The 21,974-nt window shown below is 43.9% G+C and overlaps 1 protein-coding gene across 2 annotated transcripts in view; it reads right to left on the reverse strand.

The window, feature by feature from the left end:
- Positions 1 to 21,974, reverse strand: part of NEDD9 (neural precursor cell expressed, developmentally down-regulated 9) — a 187,288-nt gene that overhangs the window by 94,401 nt on the left and 70,913 nt on the right. For both annotated transcript variants that reach the window (XM_013056840.2, XM_045066991.1), the window contains one exon: positions 20,262 to 20,447. In XM_013056840.2, coding sequence (XP_012912294.1) covers positions 20,262 to 20,273 — 12 coding nt within the window. In that variant the 5' untranslated portion in view covers positions 20,274 to 20,447. The remainder of the gene's footprint in view (positions 1 to 20,261; positions 20,448 to 21,974) is intronic.

Raw genomic sequence — 21,974 nt, forward strand, 5'->3', positions numbered from 1 at the left:
ATAAGACCCCATTCCCATTCATCAGTTATTCAATCGATTCACCCATCCCCATTTCCCTGGATGGCTACACATAGAGCCCCGAGCTCCATAGTGGACATGCCAAGCTGAACAAGACCCACCCCGTGTTTCCCAGGAGTGCGCAGTCTAGTAAGAGGAGGACTCCGTGTGCACAGGCAGCAAGCACAGCCTCTTTGAGAAGTGCTGTGATCAAAATACAGATGGAGCATCGAAGCAAACAGAACAGGTGTCAGTCTGAGAAATGAATGGCTTACTTATAATAACGCCACCATTGTAAGCTGAAAGCTGAGATGTTCTTTAAAATCACTCGTTGCTCGGTATTGGATTTAGTCTTCTCTTTGCTAATGATACATGTGGGCAAATGTGTATTTCAGTGGAAGGGTGGTGAGGCATGTTTTTGGAGGTATTGGCTTTGTTATAGCGCCCACCCTGAAAAAAATAAGAATGGAAGCTATAAAGCATACACTTCAACCTACCCAGACGGGGAGTTATTTTCAGGTAATTTTTACTTTAAAAGTATTTACATTTTAACACATCATCTCAAGACACATCTTTAGATATGGATGGAAAAGCTGGTAGTAAATTTGTGGATGTGTCGTGAATTCAAAATGTCAAACAGTACATTGGATGTGGAAGTGGGAGAAATTTTTCAGCCACCAAATTTATGCATGTAGAAACAGGCAGATTAAGAAATATAGTAGAAATCCCACCAATATAACTGAAATGGAAATTACTGGGGGTAGATAATGAGTCGTGATTAAGGGAAATGTCTGTATTACAGATTTTTTAAAAAATACTGTATTTATTTGACAGACAGAGATCACAAGTAGGCAGAGAGGCAGATAGAGACAGAGGAAGGGAAGCAGGCTCCACACTGAGCAGAGAGCCCAATGCGGGACTCGATCTCAGGACCCTGCGATCATGACCCAAGCCGAAGGCAGAGGCTTTAACCCACTGAGCCACCCAGACACCTCTGTATTACAGATTTTTAAAATGCATCTCTGTTATTATTATTTTTGTGCTACTTAATTGACACTCATCCTTTGCTAGCCTGCATCATTAGGGGTAGGAGTGTGTTGTGTGCATATCCGTGTGTGCTCTCCTGTGTGCACATGCATGTGCAGACACTCTGTGTCCTCTCTCCTTATCTAAAAATGCAAGCTCCTTTGTAAGGAACACAGTTGGTGATACTGTAATAGCGACGTAATGGGACAGATAGTAGCTACGCTTGGGGTGAACACAGCTTAATGTATAAACCTTTCCAACCACTAAGTTGTACACCTGAAACTAACATAAACATCGTGTGTCAATTACATTAAAAAAAAAGAAGAAAATGCAGAACTTACCAAAAAGAAATAAATAAAAATAAAATGTAAGCTCCTTGAGGGCAGGGATGGATCGACTCTCTAAAGTCTGTGTGTTCAGGGAGCGCTACTACTTCTGCTGTCGCTTTTGCCCAGGTTGAACCCAAACCCATAGTTCAAACCCTGCCAACTCAGACCTGAGCAGGTACTGCTTCTCACCTTCAATCCCCAGCATTTTCTGGGGGCACTGGTACATCATGAAGATGCTTTTGCTTAAGGGCTCCTACGTCCTAAAGGGGGGAAGGAGTTAGAGAGAGCAGAGTTCTTCTCTCTTTCCTCAGAAGAGCCGGGTAGTAACATCTGCCAGGCTCGTGAGGGGGAACAGAGCCCAGTGATGGCTGTTAGGATAGCGCAACGTGTATGTGATGGAAAGCATGAATCCAAAGGAATTTGGAATGCACATAATGGAGTAATAAGGATGAATAGTTCAATTAAATCTGGTAAAGGAACATGTAGTCACGGGATCTGGAAAAAGCTTGATGGTGTAAATGAAGATAGGGTCACAGCAGGGCTCCCTGTACAGCCACGTGTGCATATCAGCACCGTACGAAAAGGTTGCCAAGGTACCCGGCAGGGACCTAAAAGTTGATCGTTTTCATTTGCAATACGGTGTCGTGACAAAACGTGGGGAGGAAATGTCACGCGGTGGAGATGGCTGTGGGGAAAGCCAGCGGTCGCCTTGAGCACTGCCTCTTAACCCTCACACTTAGGATGGAACTTGCTGGAAGGTAGGGGCTTCTGCCTCCACTTTACGTAACTCGGTACTTGACAGGTAGTGAGACTCCAAGGACAGTTTTGTGAGGCAAATGGGAACACACAGCTGAGAACGGCCCCTTGGGGAGAAAGTGGGAGGTCGGGAGACTGGAGTCTTTATTGGACAAAAGGTCACCATTCATAAGTGAGAGGAACGAAGAGGTGTTTGGGGGCGGGGAAGGGACGGAGGAAGAAATTGCAAAGCAGGCTGCAAATCAGGCTCAGGAATGTGTTTCAGTGAGCCAGGGAGGTGGACTCCGAGCTGTTGCTGATACATTCAGGCAGGGGTGGGAAGGAAGCTGGGGAGAGCATGTGAGGGGAACATTCAGAGGGGAGCCCTGGCTGGTCCGTGGGGAGGAGGGGCTCTGCCAGCCCTGAAATCCCCAGCCAGCTCAGGACCCGTGTTCTGACTGGACTTTTGCCCAGAGCCGTGTTGAACCATCCCCGCTGGGTGCTGTGGTGATGGCACCTTTCTTTCAAGATGAGTGTGGCTGGAGAGGGAAAGTCTCTGGATTCTATAGCTGATGTTCTTTTCTTTTCTTTTTTTTTTTTTTTTTTTAAAGATTTTATTTATTTATTTGACAGAGAGAGATCACAAGTAGGCAGAGAGGCAGGCAGAGAGAGAGAGAGAGAGAGGGAAGCAGGCTCCCTGCTGAGCAGAGAGCCCGATGTGGGACTCGATCCCAGGACCCCAAGATCATGACCTGAGCCAAAGGCAGCGGCTTAACCCACTGAGCCACCCAGGCGCCCCTACAGCTGATGTTCTAGGGCAAAATGGACTTTCTCTGCTGACTTCCCGGCTTATCCAACAATCAGTAACTGCTAACTGTGCGGGTTATTCTTCTATTTACTTCCCCCCTCCCACCCTGATTCATTCTCCCCCCATCCCGCTTAGCTCTGTGTCCTGAGATGTTGACCCCCAACCTGGGGGGCTGCTCTCCTTCCACTCCTGGCTTCTCCCAGGGGCTCAGCCCGTGAGACGCAGCAGCAGCAGCAGCAGGAGATCAGAGTTTGGAAGAAGAGAAAGGTCGGGGTATTTCTTCCCTGCTGTTTCCTTGCTTCTTTGCCTTGGCTTTGACAGTTGCTCTGTGTCACCACCCCAGACTTGGCTTTCATGGGATTCTGGTAACACTACTTCCCCTGCCCCTTCCGGCCTGGGCTGGTGATAGCTTCCTACTGTTTCAGTCTCTGGGGTTGTGCCCAGCTCTGATGCCAGGCACTAGTCTCTGTCTTCTGTGTGCACTGACCCATTGAATCCTTGCAACACTTTACTGATGAGGTCGAGGCACAGAGAGATCAAGCCACTTGCCCAAGGTCACACAGTAAACGGCAGAGTCAAGGTTTGATCCTTTGCAACTGAGCTCGGGATGCCCAGCACTCATCACGGATACATCCTACATCTCTCCCTCCTTGAAGCACTTCCTTGCAGTTCGGCTAAGGATGAGAACGAGAGACCCAAAGAGTACTGCAATACACGCCAGAAAGTTTCATATGCTAAAGCTTATTCATAGAAAAATCTCTCAGATCATAATCAACTCTTATTGCATGCCTAATTCTAACGAGATAGGATATTCCTATTCCGGTGGTTCTCAGCTTTGGGTGCACGGTAGACTCACCTGGGAGCGTTTTAAACTATCCCTATGCCCAGGTCAGGCCCCAGACTAATGAAATCACAACTCTGGAGATGACACCCGGACACAGATAATTTTTTAAGCCCCCAGGAGATTTCAGTATGCTGCAAACAACTGAGAACCACTGCCTTAGCCCTCAGCAGCAGTTGCTAGAAAGCAAGGATTATGGGTGAACGGGCCTAATGTTGCACCTGGAGAGTAACAGCTAAGAGCTAGACAAAGGGAGGATAAAGGGGAGTTAGGGGGGTTTGCACAAGAACCAAAGGAAGAAAAGCACGATCTGGGTTCATTTACTGCCTGCGCAAAGTGATCCAAGGTCTGAGGACACCTTGTTTTCTTCTTATGAAATTATAACCATTGCCCTGAGTCACTTTAAAAGATAGATTTATTGTCAATATACTTTGCTTATTGAAACAAAGAGAGTGTATATCCTTTAGAAAGCCTTTTACCCCCAATTTTCCATCAGTAAGGTTGTTCTTAAATAGAGTAGCTTCGAGTGTCTGAAAGACTCACTTAAAATACAGTATTTTCAATTCATCTATAAACTTGCCGTCTATAGTGAATGAGAGACGTATGACTGCAGGTGTCTGTCAAAATACACTTGCTGACCTTTAGCAGAAAGCTAAGTTCACCTGCTCCTAATTCATGGTCACTGGTGACGTTTTTTACATGTTTGGTCCCAGCGTGGGTGACTGCACAGAGAGGAGGGCTCATCGGGCCATGGTGAGCGCACAGGGCTGGGCCAGCGGCTGGTCCCCTTGGAAAAGGGCCTGGCACGAGGAAAATGCAGGCTTCGTCTATTTAAACGTCGGACGTGGTCTCCTAATTGTTATTGTTGGTTGTTCCTTTTGGACTGGGGTTAGAATATTTCAACAATCTGTTCCTGACGGCAGACCAAACAACTTTTATTTCTTTCTTATGTTCTTGTGGCTGGCCTTCTTGTTTACATGCTTGCCTGCAAAGAGCGGGTGTTGGGGTGTGATGTGGCTCGCACGCAGCCCTGCAGCTGGCGTGGGTCCACTGTGGCCGCAGGCTCGCGCTCCCCGCTCTTAGCCATTATTAGGCAGAGGGGAATTCAATAAGGACCATTCCCTGCTGAGCACAGAGCCTCTCCTCTCTCACCTACCTCACCCCTGCAACTCTGTTCCCACTAACTCCTTCCCTCCCTACCCTCAGAGGGCCCTGTGCTGTTTCTTAGTAGCTCGTCCTGAAAACAAAGATTTCAGGGCAGGTACGCAGGGGCAACTTTGGGCTGTGGCTCCTGGGGAAGACCTCCCACCTGCTGACTTTCTCATTTGACATCTGGGGTCACAGCGTTCTCTGGCAGATGCTGCCCTGTGCCTTGTGGGATGTTTGGTAGCATCCTGGGCTCAACACCTCCTCCCTGAAGTTGTGACAATGAGAAATATCTCCAGACATCGCCAGTATCTCCCGAAGGGCAAAATTGCCCCTGGCTGAGAATTACTGTGGTAGGAAAAGATACGTCAAGACCCTAATCTTCAATCTCCCGTGGACACTGGGGTCAGGGACTAAACTAATCTTAAGATCTTTTGCTCTGACATCTGGCTGTGAGGTGTGTGGGCTGTTGTCATCTGTCTGAATTATGTTACATTATAAATTCCAGAATTTGTTATAAATATTATTTGTTATAAATATTATTATTGTCCCAGAACTATGTTACTTTATAAATATTTTTGTTGTTCAAGCTAATTTTACTTGAGGTTTCTGGTACTTGGCCTGCAGCCGTAAGGACCCTTAATGCACTCATCTCATTTAATTCACTAATAGATTGGAATCTTTTGTTTGGATCCTCCTTTTCTTGTTGGAATTCTTCTCTTTTCTAGGAAGAGTCACCACCCAGGTGACCCTACCTGGTGTTATAAATGCCATTACCATGTGGACACTCATTAACTCCAAGTGTATAGCTCTGGCTCTGACTGTCCAGCCCTGTGTACGCAACTGCCCACTCGACCTACCCTTGCCACAGCCAATGAACAACCCTAACTTAACATGTCCCAAACAAGATGTTGGTGTTTCCTCTCAAAACCTTCTTCTCCAGGCTTCTCTATCTCCAGTTAATGACATCCTCTTCCTGTACAGTCCAGAATATTGAAGCCAGCCTTTACTCTTTTCTTATTCCATGGCATGAAACTCTTACTGTATATCTAATTTTTTAATGTTATGTTCCAAACGTTTGTTTCTTACCTCTTTCCCATCTTCTATTCTAGTCTAAGCCACGAATATCTCTCTCTCTCCTTAGGGAAGCATCAACTCTTCCTGGCTCTTCCTGTTTCCCCTCTGGACACTCAACAATCTGTCCTGAGCATGTCACAGAATGAGCAGTGAGCATTCTAGAAAAAGTCAGACCGTGTGAATCCCCTGCTCAAAACCCTGTAGTGGTTTCCCGTGTCACTTAGAGCACATATACTCCAGAGTCATTATGCTGGCCTCCAGTGCCCCATATATTTTGGCCTCTAGACAGCACTCCAGCTAACTCTTTACTGCAACCATATGGGCTTCTTTATTTTCCTCAAACATGCCAAGTAAAATGACCTTCACACTTACCACTCCCCATTCTGGAAAGTTCTTCTGCCAGCTAGCATCATGTCACGTTCACATCACTTACTCTCTTTAGGCCTCTGCTGAACTGTCCCTGCCTCCAAAAGAACTTCCTTTACCATGACCGAAACCAGCATTCCTTTTCATTCTTGTCTCTTTGCTTTATTTCGATTCTCACAGTTCACCACTCCTTGACGATAGATTACACATGTGTTTACTGCTTATTATGTGTCTCTCTGACTTGCATATGAACTCTGTGGAAGCAGGGATTTTGTTTTGCTCACTGCTGTGTCTTCTGCACTTAAAACAACAACTGGCCGTGGTAAATGAATGAACGGTTCAAATGCTAGCATCCCCTTACAATATGGCGGGGAGCGGAAGCAGAGGCTTAGGTTACAGAGAAGGAAGAGGGACTGCTAGGATTAGAACACAAACCTTGACTCTTCTGGCCCAAAGCTCTTTTTCTTACTTTGTACTGTCCCCTCCATACATGAATAAGCTCCTGATTATTTTTCTTTCAAAAGTAATTTGCAATTTTATGGGGAACAAAGTCATCAAGTATAGAGACGGGTCTCCAATCAGGCAATTTGTGTCAGCAAGATTGAAGGGAGATTGTGTGTGTGTGTGGGGGGGGGTGTGTATATGTGTGCACACGCATGTGTGCAGGGGTGGAAGGTAGTGCTGGGAGGTGATGAGAGGGGGTTCAGGGCCTTCCTGGGTTTGGAAATCGTATCACACCATAAAACCAGTCTATATGTAACCTGAACTCTTCTTTGCCCTATAGCAAGGGCCAGGGGTCGAGTGGATGCCTCTTCAAGAGGGAGTCAGCTTCCTAAGGATTTGGGAAGCGATAAGAGAAAGTGATTTGTATAACCTCTTCTAGACTTTTAGATCTCAAAGTGGGTAGAAGAGAGGTTAAGGAAGCCAATAGTGAGGCTAATTGTGGAGATTTACCTATCTTGTTGAGATGTGCCTGAGGCAGGCTCTTGAATATGACATCCAAAGAGTCCAATGGGGAGTTGTGTTTAGTATCATGATCAGCTCTTTTTTTTCTTTAAGGACTTTATTTATTTATTTGACACACAGAGAGAGATCACAAGTAGGCAGAGAGGCAAGCAGAGAGAGAGGGGGAAGCAGGCTCCCCGCTGAGCAGAGAGCCTGATGCGGGGTTGGATCCCAGGACCCTGAGATCACGACCTGAGCTGAAGGCAGAGGCTTTAACCCACTGAGCCACCCAGGTGCCCATGATCAACTCTTTTAAGAACAAACCTCCTACCAGCAAATTCAGGTCAGCCTGTGATATTCAAATCAGATGAGAAGCAAGCATGAAAGTATTAACCAAGCAGCCTACTTTGTTAATAAGGTAATAATTAAAACTACAAGTTATCAGTTGCAGATGCTGTGTTAAGTGCTATTAATGATAAAACTAAAACCACTGCGAACATTTATTTGTCGCTTATCACATGACAAGAATACTTCTAAGTGTTTAACAAGCTCATCTGACCCTCATGGGGATCCTTGTGAGGGAGGCACTAGAAAGAGAAAAAAAAATATCTTAGAGAAGAAGAATAAAATTTGAAGACTTGACTTTAAGACTTCCTAGAAAGCCACACAAATCAAGACAGTGTGTTAATGGCTTAAAGATAGACAGTCAAGGGAACAGAAATAACATATGTGTCCACACTGATTTTTGACAATGGTACAAAGAAAATTTAGTGTGAAAACACCTTCCAATGAATGGTGTTAGTGCAGTTGGATATCCATTTATAAAATAATGATCTTGAATCCGTATAAATATTAACTCAAAATGGGTGAGAGATAAATATAAACCCTAAAACTGTAAAACTTTTAGAAGAAAATATAGGAGAAAATGCTTGCAACCTTGGGTTAGGCTAAGATTTCTTAGCTATCACATTGAAAACCATAAAAGAAAAAAAATTAATAAATAGGACTTCACTAAAATATAAAATATCTGCTCTTCCAAAGACCTTGTTATTAGAATGAAGACAAAAAAAAAAAAAAAAAAAAGAATGAAAAGACAAGCCAGAAACTGGAAGAAAATATTCACAGTACATACATCTGAGAAAGTAATTGTATCCAGAATAGATAAGAAACTCTCAACACTCAACAATAAGAAAACAACCCAATAAAATAATGGGCAAACTATATCAACAGTGATTTTATTAAAGAAGACTTACAGATGTTGAACAAGCACATGAAAAGATGCTAAATGAAGTCATGGGAAGATATCACCATCCACCTATTTAGATGGCTAACACTGATAGGAAAATCCAACTATACGCAGTGCTGGCAGGGACACGGAGGAACTGGAAGGCTCTCATACTACTGATGGACACATAAAATGGTACAACCACTGTGGAAAACAGTTTGTCAGTTTCTTCGAAAGTTAGGCATACATCTACCATACAATCTACTCATCCATCTGAGGAATTTATCCAGAAGAAAAGAAAGCACATGTCTATACTAAAACTTTTATGCAAATGTTCATAGAACTTCATTTCTCATTGATCCAAACTGGGAATAACCCAGGTAACTATCAATAGATGAATGGATAAACATACTGTGGTCCATTCATACAAGGAATACTACTTAGTGAAAAGGAATGAACTATTGATACACACCATAGCATGGATGAGTATCAGAACTATTATGTTGGGTAAAAGAAGCCAGGGAAAAAAAAAGGGTACATGATGTATGTTCAATTTATATAAATTTCTATGGATTGAAAACTAACATATAATGGCAGAAAGCAGATTGATGGTTTTCTGGGGACGGGTTGAGAGAGGAAGGGCCAAAAGGTGGGATTATTAAGGAGCATGGGAAAACGCTCAGGAATCATGGATACGTTCACCATCTTGGTTGTGGTGATGATGTTATAGGTGTATATGTATGTCAACATTATCAGAACTCACACTTTAAATATGAGTAATCTATTGTAGGCCAGTTATACCTCAATAAGTAATTAATGTCTATGAACATAGGGTTATATGTGTATGACAAGCCGGTGAGAGAGCACAAGAGTATATAAACCCTTCCCTAGGTAACCAGGGAGACAGACAGACAGACAGACACACACACACACACATCAAAAGACTTGTAGAGACTCAGGATAATGCTCTCAAGTTTTTAGGCCATACTCTTTATTCCCTTCATCCCCGCCCTCTATATACAGTTTTATATATTCCTGAGGAAAGCCTATATTCTGTAGGAAAGCCTTCTGACTTTCTTTTCACTTCAAAAGGCTTCATGTGAAATCTAATGCCTTGAGTGCACAAGATTCCAGACAGAATCGTGGGGTGGGGAGTGCAGAAGGGACAGGGGTAAGATGCTAACCTCTATCACCCAGCAGGTGAGAGGTGCCACCTAACGTTTCAGCTTCTGGAAGCTGAATTCTGTAATGAGCTGTCACTGTATTTATCACCTAACAATTACTGCAATTGGATAAGGTGTGAAAAAACCTGGAATACATTACTCTGTCAACTACTTGGTATCTTTGATGAAGCTGTCTGTGGCGGGGTCCCAGATACAATTGAAAATCAACACACAGCCTGTTAGAACAGTTTAGGTTCTTTCCATCCCTTTCTTCTGCGGGCTGCTCCTGGCTTACAGTACAGCAATCGTTTTGTCAGATCTTGAAGTCAAGAACATCCTGATCTTGACTTTATATAGGGTTCAGTTAAAAATTGCATGGGGCTGGTTCAGCTACGGTTCAAGAAGGGCCGGGTGAAGCCCAAGCTGTTGCTAGGTAACAGTACTGCGTGCCCAGGAGCACTCCATAAGGCCGTATTGACCTTGAAGAGGAGATCATGGTCTAAGGTCTGTCAAGTTAATAAAGGTAATTTTGTCGGCATGCTGAAGGTGGAACCAGCTCATAGTACCAGCTACAATGACAATAATTTAAAATAATAAACACGACTGGCAAACGGACCAGAAAGCATTGAGGCAGCTCTGTCATGAGGAGGGACGTTATCTCAGAGTTGCTTGATGTCCACAGAATTGGAAAAAAAGGCTTGGATTTCATCATTCTTAGATCCAATTTTAGACCATTTGATCTTAGAATGTTACTGGCAATGTCTTGAGGCGCAGCTGCTCATAATAGAGATTGTCTCATCAAGGAAACCGTCACTCTTTGGCCAACAATTCCAAGATCGAGTCTTCTTTAGATTTTTCCATGTTGATGGACTGCACCATCCAGAGGGCTCCTATCCTCTATGACCCCCTGTTTTTTTTAACTGATTTTTTAGCTAACCAACTGTCTCATTCACATGGCCTTCCTCCCAACAGGCATGATGCAGCCACTTAGTTTTCTGCTTACTCACTTATCATCACATACACATCCCCCTCATTTCTGTACCCCCAGATCAGTGAGGCCAAGTTTGACACACTTTGACACACTTTTATCTTATGTATATATGTATATATGGATGTTTTCTTGGCTCCTTCCTCAACTGGCTAATTATATCCATTCTGTTTTACCAGTCTGTATGCATTTTACTAGTTTAACTCTGAGAGCGGCCTTATTTCCAAGATTTTTGGAGATAACCTAACCAGCCTGCCTCCATCTCTCTTGCTTACCAGGCTGACCATTGATTTGAGTCCAAGATTTGCCATACATCTAGCATGTGATTCAACAAATCCATTCATCTCAAGTATTCAATATGACGTTAATAATTTGGGCACAATATTTTTCCAACTCAAAAGGATTAATTTTTTTTTTTTATCATTAAAGGGGGAGCACCGAGTGTGAAAAACTGAGAGTGAGGTAGAAAGATTGAAAAATAAGGGCAGGTGTAATTACCTTCTGCACTCTTTTTAATACCTGATCTATAAATCTAGGAAATGCCATTGTGTTTTGGTTGAATGAATAATATAATTTGGCACTCATGCTAAAAATCTAGCTCTATTATTATTATATATTTTTAAATATTTTACTTATTTATTTGGAAGAGAGAGGGAGAGAGATCACAAGCAGGCAGAGAGGCAGGCAGAGAGAGAGGAGGAAGCAGGCTCCCTGCAGAGCAGAGAGCCCAATGTGGGGCTTGATCCCAGGACCCTGAGATCATGACCCAAGCTGAAAGCAGAGGCTTAACCCCCCGAGCCACCCAGGTGCCCTCTATTATTATTTTTAAGATTTATTTATTTGTTTGAAAGAGAAAGAGAGAGAGAGAGAGCATGTGAGCAGGGGAGGGGCAAAGGGAGAGGGAGAGGAAGAGAATCTCAAGCAGACTCCCTGTTGTGCACAGAGCCCGATGAGGGGCTCGATCTCATAACCTTGAGATCATGACCTGAGCCAAAATCAAGACGCAGATATTTAACCAACTGAGCCACCCATGTGCCCCAAATTCCATTCCTACTACTACTACTACTATTATTATTTGATTTTATGTAATAAAAATATTTAGGTTAAATTAGCACCTTAATTCCCAGCCAAGTGGTAGATTATTATTTTTATTTATTTTCTGTCCCTAAAACTGAGAAAACTAACATGCAGCCTTTAATGACTCAATGTCAGATCTTCAGGTGAAAGTTTTAAAATTCAGGTAAAAAATCCAGATATATTAACTTTGTGATGGTAAAGTCAGAATTAAAAAAAAAAAATAAAGATATGTAACTGCATGTTCTACAGACAAGGGTCTAGATGGTCAGATGTGTGGCAAAGATTCATCCAGATTCCTACACAGGAGTTTTTTCTGGTAGGGTTCTCAATCTGTCAAGGAAACCATCCTTCCCCACACCCATTTCCTTATCCTTTGTTAGATATTTTCTGGAAGTCTACTTCTTCTCACATTTGAACTCAACTATGAGGAGGACAGTCTTTCAGATATGCTTTCCATAAGCCAGTGTGTTGGTTGCAAACCAGGCTGATACCATCCCTAATTTCTCTCCTTATCAACTGTCTCCACCCTATAAGCTATCTTGACAGAATCAAGCACAATATGCAAGCCTTAATAGGTGACTTTTGGCCTCCAAATGAAGCATTACAGGGTATTCTGTTTCTATTTTTCTTGACTTTCCACAAAGTAATTTTATATCCTTAGGAGCTGAGAAGCATTTCCCGTAATTAGGGTTTGCTCCTGGCACTTGCCCCTTGAAACATTCATCTGTCCAGCTCTTAGACTGAGAGGACTGCACTGGAATTGTGGGGTTTGGAGCAGGGTGGTCATAGTCCTTCTCACCCTGGAGTCCTGGATAGAAAGTTCTAGAAACAATGCTTCAACTGTGTCTTGAGATCTTACGAGCCTTTTGTACATTAATTGGAATTACTAGGAATGGGCAAGAGGCCTTTTGGCCAGCAGTAAACTGAGCTGTCACTGATTAGCTCTGTGTAACTGGTGTGTTCTCTGGGTCTCAGTCACTTCAACTAAAAAACACTAGAAGGGATTAAAAGCAAGGGGCATCTAAGGACTCTCTGAGACAAACACTATTAGCATCTTTGTACTTGTCGACATTTCTTAGCCTTCTTCGGGTCAGTGGAATGTTGGTTGACCAATTCTCCACTTTCCTGGCTTGTTTGCTAAAATGTCCCTGAGAAAACTAACATGCAGCCTTTAATGACTCAATGTCAGATCTTCAGGTGAAAGTTTTAAAATTCTTCTCTATTTTTATCTACACTGCTTGGAAGTGAAGGACCTGAGATAGTGGGGCCATATGGTGGAAGAAGCCCAGATGCCTGAGGAAAGCTTCCTGAGAGAGCCATTGACTGTTTTAGGAGTGAGAACGCACCTGTATTGTGCTACAGTGCCAAGATGACAGGGTTTGCTCGTCGCCGCAGCTCGCCGTGGTGCTACCCTGACTAATGTGTACTTCCAGCCCTAAAGTTCTGTGTTTCTAAGGAATGGCAGAGTACGGGGCCGAGGCAGAAAGAGATTTGAAGACAAAAAAAGAAGCACTTGTTGTAAACCTACTATTTAATTGGAGGTCGTACTCAAATCTGCTTCTCTATGTGGGCCAAGGGAAAGAGCAGGGGACTCTGGGTAAGACTTAAAGGTTAGGGGGTGCACAGCTCCTTTGGTGTGACGATGACTCTGTGTGTGTTACAAGGCCCTGGTTAAACCCAGAGGAATATTTTTTAAAAGAGAATAAAGGCACCATGTGAGGAAACACGGACAGAGACCCCCTTCATCTCTAAGAACTCGGAGTAGGCCTAAGGACAGGAAAAAGCTCACCGACTCCTGTACTTGTGGCGTTAGTATGGAGACGGTGAGTACAGAGTCACCTTGGACTTCTCGGTGACTGGAATACTTTGGTGGTGCTGCTTCTAGATTTTGTTTCTGTTTTTGTTTTTTATTGTAAGGAAACTGACAGGGTCTGTGTGGCTGCTGATCATTTGAGGGGCAAAACAGACTGTTTCTCTCATGTTCTCAGTTTAATCCTTTTTCAGAATGGATTCCCACAGATAGTGTTTTCATCTTGACTTATTTTTAACTGAGTGAAAGTACCATTTTCAAGAAACCCCCAAAGCTTCATATTTTAGAATAAATGAGGCCTCTTTCTGTGGGAAAAGAAAGCCACAGAAGATGCTGGGAAACCACATGGCCCCATGTTACATCAGGGGAAGTCTGGTAGGGATGTGAAAGCCCGTCTCTGCTCAGGGGTCACTTTCCGAGTTCCAGCTCCTGTTTACTTTCTGGACCTTGATCAGGTGCCTTTTTGATAGTAACATTTCTGCAGCACAGCTGGACTTTGTGATCCATAATCAGACACAGAAAGCCTTTGGCAATCCCATCCAGGGGAACTTCAATTTTCCTTGATTTCAATGAGAAAGTTAAATCTCGGTCCAGACGGTGCTTCTTTGCAGGACTAACAGCTCTTACACCTGTAGGACATTTCTCCCCTGGATATACTTCCCATTTTTCAGACAAGCTCGGGGGATCTGCACCCCCCCCCATAATTCCCATGTGCCCTAAATTGCCTTATAGTCATGATTTATACCTCAATAAAACTACATCTTGAAAAGGAGAATGGGTTTGATTCTATAGCTGACATAATTTATGCATGTTTTAGTCTTGGAATGCACACTATTTAAGCAAGGGGAGAAGTCTTTGCGATGAGATGTGTATACCTACCTCCACGGAAATTATGACAATGAGGACAGCGGAAATGTCCTCAGGCATCTAAGCCCTGGACTCCCAGCCCTACTGAGACAGCACCCACAACTTCAAGTAAGGGGCCTCCGGATTCTCTGGCTATCAGAAACCCCCATGGGGCTTGCTAAAATTATGGCAATTCCTGGTTTTATGTTAGATCTCCTGATTTAGATTCACTGTGAATGGGGTCTAGGGTTCTGCTTTGAGAGTCTTTGTTGGTGATTCGGATCAACACCAGCATTTGAGAAGCATTTTCCTTCAGGTTGGGAAATCAATCCTCTATTTCTGGTTTGCAATTAGTTACCACCAATTAACTATTTGCTGAAAGAAAGGGAAGGAAATTCATGCTTTTTTGGATGCCTTCTTTGTGTCAGGCATTGTGCCTGACAGCCCGACAGTCTTAAGTACATATTATTTAAAATTTTCCAACAGTCTGACAAAATTGGCACGACTATCCTTATTTTGCAAAAGAGAAGACAGAGGTTCAGAGAGGGTAAAAAATATTAGTAAATACTGGGGCAGAGAGTTGAACCCAGATCTCTTTGGGTCCAACCAGCCTCCCTTTCCTGTAAAGCCACATTCCCCGACCGTTCTGCTGGGCGTTTTCTGTACCTAGAGTTGGACCAAATGTTTTGGGGTTCATAATAGGACACCCTGTAATCTACTGAGTGATAGTATGAGAAATTTCTTTTTTTCTTTTTTTAAAGATTTTATTTATTGATTTGACAGAGAGATCACAAGTAGGCAGAGAGGCAAGAGGCAGGGAAGGGAGAAGCAGGCTCCTCACTGAGCAGAGAGCCCAACACGGGGCTTGATCCCAGGACCCTGAGATCATGACCTGAGCCAAAGGTGCCCCTGTATGAGAAATTTCTTAAGAAGATGATGGATGTTTGAGGAAGAGATGAATCTTTTCATTCACTTGGGAAAGCTTCTGCTCCCTTATACTATGGACAGGAAGTGCACGGACCAGAGACTTCACTTGAAACTGAGTAATCATCTGTCAGCCTCCAAAGATTGGGTGAAGGGCGGCTCTCAGTTGAGTCCTTCTGACACGGTCCTCAGCTGAAGAGACCCTCTTCACGCCTGTCATACCAACCCCCCTCCCCACCCCATCATCCCATGACTGGTCCAGGCGAGGATAGAAAGGTCTAGCGCCCTTACTTCCATTCCAGACAACTCTCCCCATGCATGGAGCGCCAGGTGGTCAGCCTGGGCCTTAACTCTGACTGCAGTCCAGCCCCCCTCCTGCCTTCCTTGCTGTTAGATGTCCTGACAGCATCTCCCATAACCCTCGTACGCCAGTCTCCGTTTCTCCAGTGTCTGCTTCTCTTGCCCTGTGATGTTGTTCCATCAAATTTCCCTTTTGGATAAATTCTGGTTCTGTGTGGGTGGTAAAATGGGCTTCACTGTGTCCGCCCCCACATCCGCACATTCAAGTCCTAACCCACAGTATCTCAGAATGTGACTCTATTTGGTCTTTGAGGAGTTGGATCTACTATAGAGTCTTTAAAAGAGCATTCATGGGGGCACCTGGGTGGCTCAGTGGGTTAAAGCCTCTGCCTTTGGCTCAGGTCATGATCCCAGGTTCCTGGGATTGAGCCCTGTATCGGGCTTTCCGCTCAGCGGGAAGCCTGCTTCTCTTCCTCTCTCTCTGCCTGCCTCTCTGCCTACTTGTGATCTCTGTCTGTTAAATAAATTTAAAAAAAAAATCTTAAAAAAAAAATAAAAGAGCATTCAGAGTAAAATGAGTTCATGTGGGTGGGCCCTAATCCAGGACGACTGGTGTCCTTATGACAAGAAGAGATTAGGACACAGACACGCATAGAGGGAAGACCACATGAGGACACAGTAAGAAGGCAACCATCTGCAAGTCTCAGGGAAAACGGTACCTGCCAACACACCTTGATCTTGAACTTCCAGCCTCTAGAGCTGTGAGAACGCAAATGCCCGTTAAGCCATCAGCCTGCAGGATGTGTGACGGCCACCAGAGCAGACTAACCGAAGCAGCTTCAGAGATACCCTTCATTTCAGTCCCTATTCTTTCATCCTTACTCTCAAGGAACAACCTAGAAATCTGAACAAGATAAATCATCTTTGAAGTATACGGTGGAGAGGTAATAATTCCATGCGTAAAGTTTTCATAGTCCCTAAAATAGGTCATATTCGCTTTAGTGCTGAGAAAAGAACATGTGAATTCCTCCACTGCCTTGCATCTCCCCTTTTAGGACATCAAAAACCTATAGCAGGTGTAAAAACACACTTCGATGACCACTTTGGACCTACAGTGAACCTGTATTTCATGGGAAAAGAAGGGCAGAGTTTGCAAGCCCTGTCAGTCAACACATTTTGGCCACTCATGAAGCAGGAGTCCAGCTGGATGTTTTTTCTTTAGATAAACCATCACAGACCATGTCCAGCTGTCAGCTTCCTGCCTTAGAATAAAGGGAAAGAGTGAGGAATACCAAAGAAAAAGTTTTGCAATTTAAAAGCTTTTTCCCCCCGCCAGGAGTCTTGTTTTTCCGAGCCAGCCCCATCACCAGGGGTGCATTGGGAAATTACCGACCAGCTCTCTAAAACGGAACAACCCTGAATTATCACCTGTCAGTTTCCGTGGTGTGAACAACCCCACTGTGGCCGCTGTTGAGTTACTCGTGTGAACTCACTGGGAAGGATGAGCACAGTCGGCTCTAAGGAGCCAGAACCAGCTACCTCCAACACACCACTGGTTCCTACAGAATTGCAAAGGAAGGCTGCCTGTCCCCCAGCCTCTCTGCAGCTCATGATGGCCCCCTGAGTGTGCCCATGGGCTCTCCGCCTTCCCTCCACATTAGTGTTTGCACAGGTAGCTCAGGGCTTGCTTTCACTTGCTGAGTCGTTTGGTAAAGGGCTTGCTTTCAAGAGTATTGATATGCTTAGCACAGCTTTACCCAAAGGATGTTTCTAGCCATGACCTCACAACATCTTCATGGCGGCTCCCCAACCCAGACAATCACAGCACAGGTGGCTCAGGAGAGCAACCCAGTCTAGCCTGACCCAGATTCCTAAAGGCTCAATCTCTCCCCTTGGACTTTTCTTATGCTCTGCTTCTCCCATCTTCTGCCTTGAGGGATTTCTTTGAGCTGCGTGGACTTTACTTCTCATGTGCTCTAGGACTCTCAGTTTCACTGGAAGCCTCTGTCGAGCATTTAGAATGTGCCAAACACATTTGTAAGCAATTTGCATACTTCATCATCACAATGACCCCTGCAGAGTGGTTCTATTCTCACCCCATTTTATAGATGAAGAAACTGAGGCACTGAGAGGTTAAATAACTTGCTCAAGGTTCTACTACTTGTGAGTGGCAGGGCCGGGATTCAAATCAGGCAGCACAGCTTCAGGTCTGGATCTTTAAGCAGCACATGGCCCCCCAGAAGGCAGTAGGGATGATCTCTAGAAACCACTGATGACAAGGAATCAATGCTCCTTTTTGTTGTTAGGTGATACTGATAATTGCCAAAATTTTCCATTCTACTTAGTCTAGTGTGACGTTACACACAAGTGTGTATGCGTGTGCCTGTAATATTGACATAGAGTTCAATAATGGAAAAAAAAAAAAAAAAGAAGAAAGGAAAAACCCAAACAGAAGTGATAGAATTAATGATCCCAAGGACCCTTGGACTCTGGACATAGACGATTCTAAAGCAAATGAAAGATTTCAGGTGGTAGAATTGTCTGGTTTTCAGATCCAGAATACCAAAAGTTGAGAATCAGCGTGTAGTGAAAATGCCACAGTGCTAATGCTCATTGCAGGGACTCAAATGAAATGAAATATTGGTTTGCATTCGAGAAGGCTAAGTTTTTTGTTTTGGGAGTTTTTTTTGGTTTGTTTTTGCTTTTTGTTTTGCTTTGTTTTTGTCTCAATTTAGTGAAACTGGCTGAGTAGTTCTGAATAAACGAGGAGAGACTATTTTTGGTTCAGTCTTCATTAAGAAATTAACACTCATGCTACGGTGACTTGAGGAATCACAGTAAATGTAATTTGCTTCAGTTTGAATTTGTACAGGATCCTCCCTTATATGTGAAACATACATTCCAGGACCCCCAGGGGATGCTGGGAAATGCAGGGAATACTGCACTCGGTACACGCTACACTCTTTCCCATACGTACCTGCCTGTGATAAAGCTTAATTTAAAAATTAACCACAAGAAGAGATAAACAACAGGAACCAACTAGAACGACTATAACAATATACTGTAATAAAAGTTATGTGAATGTGGTCTGTCTCGCTCCCCAATCCCATAGCGTCCCGTGCTCACCTTCTTCTTGTGATGGCGTGAGATGATCAGATGCCTACGTGAGATGCAGTGGGCTGAATGACGTAGGCATTGGGACATAGGATTAGGTGACTTTGACCTTCTTGAAGACACCCAGAAGGAGGGTCATCTGTCCAGAATGGAGCTGACTGCGAGTGGCAGAAACTGTGTAGAGTGAAATCCTGGCTAACGGGGGATTAATGTCATTTGGGGTGGTTGAAGCTTCTAACGTGTCCAATTCTGTGACGGATTTTTTTCATGGGATCTTGGGACTTGGAGGACTTTAAGGAGGTCATTATTTTAAAACACTGCAGTGATATGGCAATCTGGTGTTTAAAGACTTCCATGCAAATCATTTTATTTCTCATTGAAGTGTTTTAAAAAACATTTGTCATTTTACTTAACTATAACCTTTCTCCCACAAATGAAATAGGGCCCTTTTTGGATTGACACGGGTACCCCGTTGCTTTCTTATTTGTACTGATGGTTAGTTCCTCATGTGATATAAACAACAGATTGTGGATCTCAGCACATAGGGGAATTACCCTTTCTTTTTCTCCTTTAAAAAAAAAGACATCTAATTATTTGAGGGAGAGAGAGAGAGAGAGAGAAAGCAAGCATGGGGGAGAGGTAGAAGAAGAGAAACTTAAGGAGACTCTGCTCTAAGCACGGAGCCCAAACACAGGTCTCGATCTTGCAACCCTGAGATCACGATATGAGCTGAAACCAAGAGTAGGGTACTTATTAATTCCCTGGGCCACCAGGCGCCCCTTAACCATTCTTAAGAGAACAAGTTACTTCATACGCATTTTCTCATTTCATCTTCAGGACAATCTTCCTATCTCCATTTTATAAATTCAGGGACAAAGATTAAAAAGAGCCAAATAACTGGCTCGTGGTTACTCGACTGTTAAGCCTCAGTGACATAAATCCAGCTCTACTTTTCTGCTGCCACACCACCCATGCGGTTTGCTTCCATTACAGGTCAATTACAGATGCATTACACATCCCTTCTTTGACTTTGCTTCCACAAAACCTTTAGAAAGCCTTGGTTAGAGAGGACAATGGACCATTTTAACCCTAACCTCTACCTCAGGCCAAGCTGATTTTCTTGCGGAACAGCTGAATGGGAAGGGAACAGTTTAATACTGATTGGCAGATGGAGAAAGGAGGCACTGGAGAACTGGCTAACGTAACCTAGGGCATCAGCTTCTGAATAGTTCTGTGAGTGTGACTTCCAGACTTGCTCGAGCACTAGTCGTCCTAAGGGGAATATCCTTCCTTTATCCCAGAAGATTGCTTCCCCTGAGATTGAACGGATTTCCTGTGAACATCAGCATATCCAGCGCAAAAGATTCCCCTACCAGAGCAAAATTCGGCGGTGGCCCGAAATCAGCCTCTTAAATCCAAATATTAGTTACAATCCTGAGTGCGAGTGGAATGCCATTTGGTTTATTGTTTCAAAGGCATTAGTCCAGATTGAGCTGGACAAAAGGGAAGTGGATGAAATGTACGTTTTTCCCATCACGACTCACCGTTCCCCACATTTTCCTAGGTGCTCTGCTCTGTGACGCCAAGGAACGCTGGAGCTCCGGATCTCGAAAAAGACGACCCCCGTCTTCGTCGGCTGACCAGCTTCTTTCTTTTCATAACTCGGCTTAAAGAATACACGATCTTCTCAGGCCAGGGTGTGACATGCTGGAATTCACAGCTTCTTGAATCTGAAAAGACGTTTAAAATGTGAAAGTGGGTAAACGCTGACAGAGCCTGAGACGCTTTTTATCACTTAAGGACTGCATCGTAGCAGCTGGAAAAGCCGAATCCATAGTCTCATGAATGGAACCCATCATTCATTCATTAATTCATCCATCCATCCATTCATTCATTCAATCACGCCACCAAGGGAAGCATTTATGGTACTCTCACTACACGTTTACCTGGAATTGCAAAGATGCAGAAAATACGATCCTGTTCTCAAAGACCCCACAGTCTAATAGGACAAACCAAAAAAATACAGCTCCGTGAAATGTTACAGGTCCTCTGATAGAGCATGAAGTGGATCTGGTGAGGGCGCAGAAGGAAGGCGGTGCCTTGAGTGAAGAATAGATATTTGCCAGGTGTTTCTTACTGGGACAGAATGGTGGAAGTGAGCGATCCTTTGTTATCCGGAGTCTACAATTTCAGTCCTGCCATTGACGCTCATTGACTTGACTTGTTTTTCTGCGCTTCCACCCACTGCTTCTTTACCCGCTTTATGTTATTGCTTTATCCTTCTGAAGCCACCAAATGTTCCTGATTCTATTCATCAATGGCTCGAGAAGGGCACTGCAACTGTATGCTTTTCTTGTTTCCCTAAAATGAGAAAAACTGGTGCTTTGGCAATGTGGCTTTTAAACAGCTTAGATGCAAAGCCCAGAATTTTATTTTTTGGGGAAAAAAACCAGACTGGGCTCTTGGTCGGTTAGTAGAGGCCAGCTTTTCACTTCCCTTTCATGATCTCACAACTATAAAGTTCAGTTCTGGGGTGTGTGTGTGTGTGTGTGTGTGTGCGTGCGCACGCGTGTGTGTATCCTTATGGACCATTGTTGAAATACATATTCTTAGAAAAATCCTGATATTTAAACCACATGGGCTGCACAGACATCTCTCTGAGAACCAGGAATCTGAATCTTTGTCAAAGGAAAGTGTTTTTCCTATCAAGAATGAGAAATCAAAACCAAATGGGTGTTTTAAAATGTGGAGCAGAAAAAGGATTGGGTCTGGCACATAGTAGACGCTCAGCAAAGTGTGTAAAGAATTTGCCCCGCTGCCCTTATGGGGAAGAGAAGTCTTCTTAGAACTGCTTTCCAAACAGAGGGTAGTTGGGAGTTGGTCTCTTTTTACTTCTGCTAGGATGGGAAGAGCTTCCTGTCATTTCGGTTTGATAAACACAGTATTTAAAATCTTGGTTAAGATGGGGAGAAGGGAATTTTCCTCTGAAGCACTTGCAGTGGCTAGGCTAGAGGACATGGGCCCATGACTCATTTGCTCTGCCTGAACCCGTCCATGGTCGCCCAAATATCTGGGCCGCAGATGGTGGAGAAAACTACCAGTGAGAGTTACTGTTTCCAGAATTCAGTCCATTTCCCCCTGAGGTATTCATTGCCTTGAGGCGTTTTAACTGCCCAAGGTTGTCTGGGCTTAAAAGCAAGTCTTCTGAGCTGATTTGTCTATGGGGATCCCCAAAACAACAGCACTAGGAATGATAG

The sequence above is a fragment of the Mustela putorius genome, unplaced genomic scaffold (genome assembly GCF_011764305.1).
Source record: "Mustela putorius furo isolate JIRA1106 unplaced genomic scaffold, ASM1176430v1.1 tig00003870_pilon_pilon_pilon, whole genome shotgun sequence".
In the NCBI taxonomy this organism is placed as follows: Eukaryota; Metazoa; Chordata; class Mammalia; order Carnivora; family Mustelidae; genus Mustela; species Mustela putorius.